At 34.0% G+C, this 9,848-nt stretch overlaps 3 protein-coding genes across 3 annotated transcripts in view; 1 reads left to right on the top strand and 2 right to left on the bottom strand.

The window, feature by feature from the left end:
* The window catches only part of LOC104738692 (NAC domain-containing protein 1-like), a 2,445-nt gene extending 1,425 nt beyond the window's left edge, over nt 1-1,020 (top strand). Inside the window, exons 4-6 of the mRNA XM_010458883.2 lie at nt 7-270; nt 350-487; nt 597-1,020. Of these exons, the coding sequence (XP_010457185.1) occupies nt 7-270; nt 350-487; nt 597-803 (609 nt within the window). The 3' untranslated portion in view covers nt 804-1,020. The remainder of the gene's footprint in view (nt 1-6; nt 271-349; nt 488-596) is intronic.
* Nucleotides 1,628-3,419, bottom strand: LOC104738691 (protein arv1 homolog). Its single transcript, XM_010458882.2, has 9 exons — nt 3,244-3,419; nt 3,057-3,104; nt 2,876-2,965; nt 2,700-2,745; nt 2,518-2,591; nt 2,307-2,392; nt 2,148-2,214; nt 1,970-2,045; nt 1,628-1,869 (listed from the first exon to the last, which is right to left on the bottom strand). Exons 1-9 carry the CDS (start codon nt 3,334-3,336, stop codon nt 1,718-1,720), a joined length of 732 nt encoding a protein of 243 aa, XP_010457184.1. The 5' UTR covers nt 3,337-3,419; the 3' UTR covers nt 1,628-1,717.
* On the bottom strand, nt 5,435-8,070 carry LOC104738690 (B3 domain-containing transcription factor NGA3-like). The gene is made up of 2 exons (XM_010458881.2): nt 7,698-8,070; nt 5,435-7,529 (listed from the first exon to the last, which is right to left on the bottom strand). The coding sequence occupies exon 2, from the start codon at nt 7,329-7,331 to the stop codon at nt 6,264-6,266; it is 1,068 nt and encodes a 355-aa protein (XP_010457183.1). The 5' UTR covers nt 7,332-7,529; nt 7,698-8,070; the 3' UTR covers nt 5,435-6,263.

Genomic DNA, 9,848 nt, shown 5'->3' with positions numbered 1-9,848 from the left:
TTTCAGGTCAACCAGTCAGGATATTACAACACTTATTCTGAGTACGATTCAACAAATCATCATGGCCAGCAGTTTAATGAATATTTAAACATGCTAGATCAGGTTCCTCAATCCGTCTCATATGACGGTGGTCAACAGATGATTTTGGATGATGAGGTTTATCCATACGTTGGGTTATTGCTAAATGAGAATTGCAATGTTTGCATCCCCAAAAAACCTGTCACAGGGTATTTTACCGATGATAGCTGTGGTAGTGACACTGACTCTATGGTAAGCAAGCAGTAAGCAGTTTTACACGATGGATATCTATATGATTGCTTTCTGTTTCTCACACGTCTACTTTTAATAGATTGGCAGCGACAATTCGAGTGTAATTGAACCTTACCATCCTCCTATAGATGATACTCCATCACTGAACACTACTAAGCCTTTGCACAGTTCTGAGGCACAAGAGCAACCAGAGTTGCATTTGCAAGGACAAGAAAAGGTGCTATTATGAAACTCGAATTGGCTAGTCTGATACAATCTAATCATAATATTATATCAAATTCTAGTTACATTACATATTAATTTTTGGACTGTGGACACGGTTGCAGGTGATAAGTAGGCACGTAAGCAATCCTGAGTTGGAAATGGCTGAAGACTCAACAATCAAGAACACTCCATCCACCAAAACGGTGAAGCAGGAATGGATTGTTTTTGAGGACATAAGCCAAAGGAAATCCCAGTGGATCTATCTCAAGAACATGATCATTGGATTCTTATTGTTTATCTCCATCATTGGCTGGATCATTGGGGTTTAACAGGTCGTATCCGGTTCATACTCACATTGCGTCAAGAATCTAATAACGGAGAGGGCACGGTGAAAAACAAATTGTAATATATCACAGTATTACAATTTGTTTATTTTATTTGCAAAATTTCATATCATTCTAAATTTTCTTTTTTAAAAATGATGTAACAAATCATCATCCACTGATTTCAATGTTAATATCTATACCAAAGGATGAGGATTTAAGTNTTTTTTTTTTTTTTTTTTTTTTTTTTTTTTTTTTTTTTTTTTCTGAAACAAAGGACACCAATAAGACTTCCACATGTGAAAACTAGACGGACCCAATCCCAAGTTTTAACGTATCCCAAGTAGATTGGCCAGTTTAGATTATTTAGTCGTTGTTGTTGTTGTCGACTTGTCGTAGACAGCTACGAGGCACTTCGACGTGTCCCCATAGGATTGTATCCGTACACTTGACCCAATTTTATCCGAGCTGGGAGAGGGCTGGCTTCACTAACTTCCCAAGCCTTGCAACGCAAAACAAAATAACAAATATATTTTCAGGTAAAGAAAACATCGTACAAGTACTTTAAGAACTAGTCGGTGGAAAATTCTGTCGAATATTCGAATAAAGATTAGTTATTATTGGTCGTTTGATTTCTTCGACGTTTTATGTCATCCAGAAACTCTCATCGAATTGCTCTATATCACATTGATCAAATTTATTTCATTTCTTAATTACTTAGCTGGTAACGTTTGTATGGGCCTGAGAATTTTTGATAGACTTAAATATTCTTACTATGGCCCAATTCAATTCTTGATGTCAATAATATTTAGTTAGTTATACAATTCGAATGGTCATCAAAAAAATGCAGAAGACTTTTAATCATGTAAAAGGTTTCTCTTTTCTTCAAAACAAAATGACTATAGTGGAAGATGATGGGATCATACGATTCTGAATAATGAAGACAGATACATCAGAGATCCAAACTGTGTTAAGAATGTTGTCGGCTCAAAGATCTGACCCACCAAGAATCTAACCGAGTGCGCGATTAAGCATACGGCTATGCATCTGGTGGCCGTTGATTCAGTCATCACTGGTTTTAACACAACTTGCAATATGAGATTCCAAAACAACAAGAAGAAAAAACAGTCTAGATCAATCAATTTTCAGTAAGAATATTTTGACGGTCTGACCTTTAAGAGCCATGGAGTTTGATGTTAAGATAAGTATATCAACAATGAAGATCACTGACATTGGGAACTCCCATACCTGTAATTATTAAAGATTCCCATTTTGAGCAAAGGAACACAATACCAAGTTTTGGTATTTCGATATCAGGACTTAAAAGTGAAAGGTAAAGCTACAACATACCAACATAGCAAGCAGAAAGATCTTGAAGTAACTCGAGATCAATATCCCCAACACAATCTCTCTTCTTCTGCAGATTTACATACTTCGATATTCAGGGGACAAAAGTCTGAAATCTGTGAAAAAAACTCAAAATAAAGAACTAATAAGAAGTATAATCACCTAGAAACTTCATTTAGCAAACTCTTTGCCGCAATGGCAAAAGAGAAGACAAATGCAGCGTTTGCAGATAAAACACCGATTAGAACCTGTAACATGAGAAAACATTATAGTATCCTTTCAAAACTATCTCAATAATGACCTAAACATATAGATTTCAGAGCAAAAAATATCCAATTCAGTCCATTAAAAGATAGTAAACAAGAAATCTAACCTTTATACATATAAGAACCGAGCTCTCAGAAAAGCTTGATTTCTCATCAATTCTTCTCAGGAACAAGCTTCTGTCTTTGATGAGTTTAAGGCTTTTCAAATGCGTTTGGCTGCAGATGAATCTCACTAACTACATATCTCCTAGCAACTTAGATAATAACAGATTATGAAACATAAGGACACAAGAGTCTAGAAGAAGACACGCAAATACCAGCTTCCACAACAGATGCTGCAAAAACAAAAAACAAAAAGTTTTTAGTACCAATTTCAAGATCAGAAAACTAGATTTAGACACGAAACTGCCAAGTAATCATAGCAAATGTTTGAAATCAAGAAACTTGAATTGAAAAAGGTTTTACCTGAATATTGACAGTTTCTGGATTGATTGCATTGTAGAGGACGTGTCTATACACCTTTGGTCTGTGAAGGATTAAATCAATGAAAATAATCTGCACAAAAGAATCAATTAAATTCAAAATTTGGAAAGAAAACAAAAGAACACCAAAAATGGAAACTTTCAAGTGATTGATTGAAACAGACCATGCGTTCACACTCGATGTACTCGTCTGCTACTTCCTTGCAGCTTCCCTAAATAAACAACAATACATATGTTCTTAGAAAAGGTAAGATTCAAAGATGGAAACTTTTAGAAATTACCATAAACATATAAAAACAAGACAAAACAAGATCGAAAACCCTAATTGGGTTGTGTGTGTTAAAAGCTTACGCATTTCATGATACGAATGTTACCAGGAGAGTATTGAATGAACAATGACTTAACCCTAAACCCACATCCCACGCATCTGTATTCACTCGCCATGGCTCTCTCTTTCTCCCTCGGAGAAGACGAATAAGGGAGCAATGGGAGTTCGGGTCCGGGTCCGGTTCCAGAACCGGGTTTAGGTCTTGAAACCTGAGTAGGCCTGTTAACGGGCCTAATTTTGTTCAGTCTTAAAATTTAACTGTCAGGCCCAATCTTGCTTTAAGCATGCATGGTATTCGGACCCCAAAAGGAAGTGTAATAATTAGCTTATACGTTACAGTTTGTAGATGGTTCAATTTGCATAAAACTCCTGTTCAATGACGTAGCGTTTTGAAATGCGTAGATCTCATATATTAAAATCAATTAAACACATTAAATCTCAACTTTAAAGAGCTAGATATACTTTTCACTTTGTAGTTTAAATATCATATGAATTAGACTCATCTATGTAATCATCAATGTATTCAAAAGTCTAGCTAGATTAGTAATTAGAATTAACCAGACCTACTAAAAAAGTCTAGTGCTTCGCTAATCTTATTACCGTCATGTTATTTTCTGATGGATAAGTTTTGTAAGAAAGAAAATTGTCTCTTCTTGCTCTTTGTAATCAGCATGGCGAAAGATTTGGAACGATCAACAGACACAAAAATGGAACGATCAATTAAAAGTTAAAGTGAATAGTTAATTGTATTACTTTAAATTGAAAATGTATTAGAAAGGGAAGAACCAATTAACCCCAATACGAAGTTTCCTTTTCATCATCAATCATGCCTATAAAAACCCTAACCGGCCTACATATTTGCAGTCTCTTTTAGGTCAGGAATCTAATATGAGAATGAATTATTTAACTAACAATAATTGGAGCATGTCATTTATTCTCTTTATTCTTACACAAACTGATCATTTAGATATGTTACAATATTGTCTGCTTTTGTCATCTTAATAATTTTGTATTCCATCCGTACTGTTCACTAATACTTCCCTTTTTATCTCATTATATCTTCTTTAATATGCATTCTTTTTGAATATAAAAACACATTTTATACTCTTTTGACAGCCTTTTGAGACATCTACACATTGAATATTAGCTACTTGTAGACTATTTGGAATTAATACGTATTTATGTATTCCATTTATTGTATCATCCCTTGGCAAATTTGTTTAAACATATTACCTTTGTAACTTTGTTCCCTATATTGAAGATATGCGGGCTACATATGTAATTCACATATATACATGTGTATGCTTACATGATCTAGTCTCCATGTCTATCTTATCTAATTAATTACTCTTTGATGTTCGTTGTATATGGAGTGCTCATATACACACGCTTAACCCTCTTCATGATCTTCAATTTATATGGGGTACTTATTATAGTGGCAGGCTCAAACATTTATCCTAGCTATTATAGGATAATTTGATCACAAATAATACCCCGCGCCACTCATACTTATCGGAAGACATACAAATTTGCCATGTCAAATCGAACTAGCAGCTAAAAAGAAAAAGGAAAAAAAAAACACATCTAGTGAAATTACGACTCTCTTAGTTACATGGAATAATGTGCACAAAAAGGCTATATATATGTGTGTATGTGTGTGTTGTATATATATAGCGTGTATCCTGAAAAATAATTAAAACCCACAAATGGTTTGGATAAAATATCTAAAGGTGTGGAGTATGTCTATACAATAGTAGAGAAATCAAATCTGCCATTCTGCCAATGACTTTCTCCATTTTGATCTTGCATGCAAGAATTTATAACTCGACACGATACTCTATATATACATGGACTATAGAATATATAGTAATTCTTCCAAGAATCTCTCTTCTTATTTACCTGAAAATGATATTCCCTAAGGACTGCATTCCAAAGTTCCACGTAAACTATTATAACACATCTATTTAATTATACATGTACATGTCTAAACTGCATGTGTGTATATAGGGTGGGTATATATGTAGTGATTCAGAGGCATACGTATATATATAGTAGTAATTGACAAATGATTTAAAATCTAACATTCTAAAAGAACTCATGGGGTTGAGGAGATCTATTGAGATGCCTAATTTGGTAAAAATCACTTCAATTCACAATCCAAACCAAACAAAGATATTGACCAAAGGTTGAAAACAAAACAAGAATAGAGAATTAGTAAAATGAGAAATTAAATGAACCTGTGATCATAAAAAGTCAAACAATGTGAAAACATATCATACCTTTTGTTCTTTTTAATATTTATAAATTGAATTACTATATGGATGGATATCAGTCCTTCTTCCATAGCTAGCTTCTCTTTATTTTCTCTGCCCATAACCTGCAAAAATCTCTTTAACCGAGCAAAATTACAAGAGTAACCAAACAAACAATATAGGACCATTAGAGAGAGAAAAAAGAGAGGCTTTTTTTGGACCTGCCCATTAGCTTAGAATGTACCATGAAACACTTTGTCAGTGTAGGGAGATAGGCACAGAGAGTACAATTCATGAAATTTATAAGCTTTTTTCCAACTCAATCAATTATGCATCTCAAATTCTATTTAAAATTGAAAAAAATAAAGAAAGCAAGATGAACACTGTTTTATTGATGGCTATATAAGCTAGAAGTCTAGGGTAGAGGCAGTTTCACCTAGTGTGCAAATGTTAAGATTAATATATAATTTATGAATATGATATGAGTAAATAATGAATTACAACGAATATTATGGATATAAATTAGCTAAAAAAAGTTGAGACATGTGAACATGTTATTTTATGTAAATCATATTCATATATAAGTTTATATACAAAGACGAGTTCAACATGGTGACAAAAGCCTAGTGATGAACATCAAGAAACATGTCGAAAAAACAAAACTCATAACCAAAAAAATTAAACAAACGAAGAAGATCGTTTTTTCTTCCTCTTACTGCTAGAATCTAACGAAGAAGACTGACTAATGAAATAATATAAAGAGGAATTAAGAAGAAGAAAGATGGAACTTCTCATGGATTGAAATTGAGAGAAAATGAAGACTTCCCTTTCTTAGCAAATTGATCATCATCACCACCATCACCATCATCACCATCATCATCATGGTCAGTAGATAAATTTAGTCGTAGAGCTGAAGAAGAAGAAGAAGATGCACCAATTTCCCCACGTGGCACCACCCAAGACTCTTCTTGTTGGCTATAGTCATTACCACATTCCATATTCACCCCAAAGAGCCTTAGTCTCTTTCCCGCTGTAGAAGGAGGCGGAGGTAACATCACTGGCGTTAATCTCCCGGGAACCACAGGGACTGACTCTATAACCAACGGCTCTGATCCAACAATGTTCCTCTGATCCAACGGTGATCCCGTGTAGTAACACCTTCCAGCTAAATTCCCATAAGTACCATACCCTACAAACTCTTGACGCTGGTTGTTGTTATTGTAATAAGAACGTTGGTGGTTTCCTATGTTCAAGCTCCGGTGAATCGGGACGGCGTTATACTCCGGCAATGGAAGATATCTGTTGGAATATTGAGAAGTGGTCAGGAAATTGAAATTGAAACCGAAATCACCAAACTGGTGTGCCTGGACGAGGCTCATGTCTGGTCTGTGCCTCCAATCTATGTAAAGCTTCGATCTTTCGGACTCATCTCCGATGCCTCGTTGGAAAGAGACGATGTCTCCCGCGTCGAGCTTTTTCTCTTTGACGAAACGGCTCCATCCTTTGGTCATCACGTAGCTCTGGCTAGAGTTCCAATACGAGTAACGGAATCTCCACATCTTGCCGTTTCTGTCTTGGAAGTTCAACAGCGTGCCGTTTTGGTTGTTTGATGAGTCTAGTGGGAAATACCTCTCCGCGTGTTGTTTAGGGATCACCAGCCTGTTGAGTTTTCCGACGTCGCTTGGTGTTACCACTTTGTCGAACATGTGTTCTTTCTCCGGAGGCGGAAGCATCATCATTGGAAGGTTGTTTCCGGTGCCGGAGCTGCTGCTTGCTCCGATGTTGGAGGTTAATTCTTGGTCTCTGTCTTGTTCTTGGTCGGAACTTGTTGTTGCTGTCGGCGCTAGGGATAGATCCATGAGGAATTATCTGATTTTCTTTTGGGGAAAATCTTGATTTATGAGACGGTTCTTGGACTAAATCTTTAGATGTGTCTTTAGACTCTCTCTTAGTGAGTCGTCTTGATGCAATTTAAACCTTTCTCTTGTTCTTGAATCGGTGAATTGTTGCGGCCGCTTTTCAAAGACATTGACGATGATGATGAATCAACTCGAGATCTTCAACATACAATAGATAGATAAATATTAAAGAGAGCAAATTAACAAAACGAAAATCTAGCCACAAATATATATAAAAAAAGGGTAGATGGATTAATGAAAAAAAAATTCAAAGAATATATTAAAAGAAGGGAATAAAAAAAAATTAAAGTTCTGATGTGGTCTCACCTTATAATATAAGTGAGTGAGAGAGAGAGAGAGATTTTGATATTGAAGTTTTCTTTCTCTACTTGGTTCGATTGGTTCTTTGGTTTTCTCCTTTGACCATGAAAATTTAGGAGAAATATGAAAACCCTAGAATCGGAAAGCAAACTATATATGCATATATAAAATATAGAGAGAACTATCTTCTGTTTGACTAACACACGAAATCAAGGAAAGAGAAAGATCAAAGCAAATCAGGACTTGGAACTCAAATTGGGTTCTTGCCAAACAAGAGGATCTTTCTCTTTCTCTTTATGAGGATGAAGAAAAAAATGGTGGCTTGAGATTCTTGATAGAGTTTCAAGTCTTAGAGAGAGAGAGAGAGAGAGTGAGATTGGTACCGAGTAATGCGTAGGGGCCCATGAATGATATGGTTCGGGTCATGTGAGCTTCTTGTCCTTTTCATTAGGCTTCGAATTAGCTCTTTGTATTGAAATTTCAAATCTTTGTATACATGTGTATGTAGTTGTCGACGGGTGTTTGAGATTCCGTTGATCCTTTTTTTGGTATTAGAATGAGTATACGTGTCTATTTCCTTTTTGTTAACTAAAGCAATGTTATTTTTGTATTTATCTAATTTTGTTTTTCTTACCAATTATTGTTGGTTAGCACTAATTATAACAATTTGAATTTATATCGTATACAGTTTTTGTTAGTTAGTACGTGACTCAGGTAATATATATATTTACACGTACAGTATTTATCAGAAAAGAAATGCACATTTTCCATATATAGAATATTATCTATTACAAAACAATATAAAATATATGCATGCACGCAATTTATCACATTAAATTAAATATAATCCTTACCTACTACTATTCAAGTTTTTTTTTAAGTTTTTTTTTTTTTAAAGTACTATTCCAGTTGTTGGCATGCCATGATTACTTAAAAATGTGTACATACATATGATGTAACATTCTGGACCGTCTCTGGCTATAAAGCCTTATTATATCCTTCGACTCATATCTAAGTTTGTGGATCTGATCCTCGTCGAGTCGATTCGTTAGTCCGAGAATTTGAAGAAAATTAGCTATTGAAACCTACGTACTTTAGTGTTTATGTTATTATTCGAACGGTATTGGAACTCAAATTTTTACTAAACAAAATGGGAACAAGTTTAAATGTGAAGGTTTCTGAAAATGCGACGAGAAAATCATTTATGTGATATGAGAAGCTAATTTTTTATTTTTTATTTATAAAAAAATTCACTTATTCTTTTATAATAACGCTGATTTAAACATTAGTACATAATTTAATCATGATTTATGTTTTGGGTTGTTCCTAATTGCGTTTATCTGTTTTCACATTTGGTTTATCAGATCGATCGAGTCACATGGGTTAACAGTATAATACTGTTATAAGAACGATTAAATAATGAAGATTTGATAATCTCGATGAAAGAAAAACACATTAGTTGCGCATAATTACCCATTTTTTTGTTGTGTACAGTTAAATATATGTAGTTATTTACAGATCACTTGGGGAAGTAGGTTTGGTTATGATGTGTCCATGTTTTTTGTGGTCCAAAATTATCTACATATACATCAATCACAACAAAACAAAACGAAAATAAGCAAATGCAAGTGTATAAGTTTTTTTTTGTTTTTTATATCTATACAAGTATATATATGTTCATTCATGTATATGCATGTGTGTATGTTTAATACACATCTATGTAAAATATTTCAGATCACGATGTCTTATACGATGTTTGTTTCAGGCTCATCATTAAAAGAAAAACATCTAAGTTATAAAATTGATCTAAATATAATTTTTCTCAGATATATATATCTATCTAAATCAAAATTGTATAGCAAGAGTCATTATAATGACCAAAATATTATTTTATTATTTTATTCACATGTGTCATAATCATCAACAATTCAACATCCGTAACCAGAGCGTTTGATGTTTTGAGACAACAAGAAAATGTCTAAATCTGCCACACCTGGTCAAATATTTCCCAGTAATTAAACAGCTTAATCGTTTATTTATATTAGAAGTATAATAGTATTATATATGTCATCAGTACATAAGTCAAATTAAAGTTATGACTCAATTGATAAGCACGTGCAGACGAATATGTAATAAGTAGGTGTACTTTAAATTCGT

Source organism: Camelina sativa, chromosome 14 (genome assembly GCF_000633955.1).
Source record: "Camelina sativa cultivar DH55 chromosome 14, Cs, whole genome shotgun sequence".
In the NCBI taxonomy this organism is placed as follows: Eukaryota; Viridiplantae; Streptophyta; class Magnoliopsida; order Brassicales; family Brassicaceae; genus Camelina; species Camelina sativa.
The sequence above is the reverse complement of the archived record's forward strand: the minus strand, read 5'-3'. Positions and strand labels throughout refer to the sequence as shown.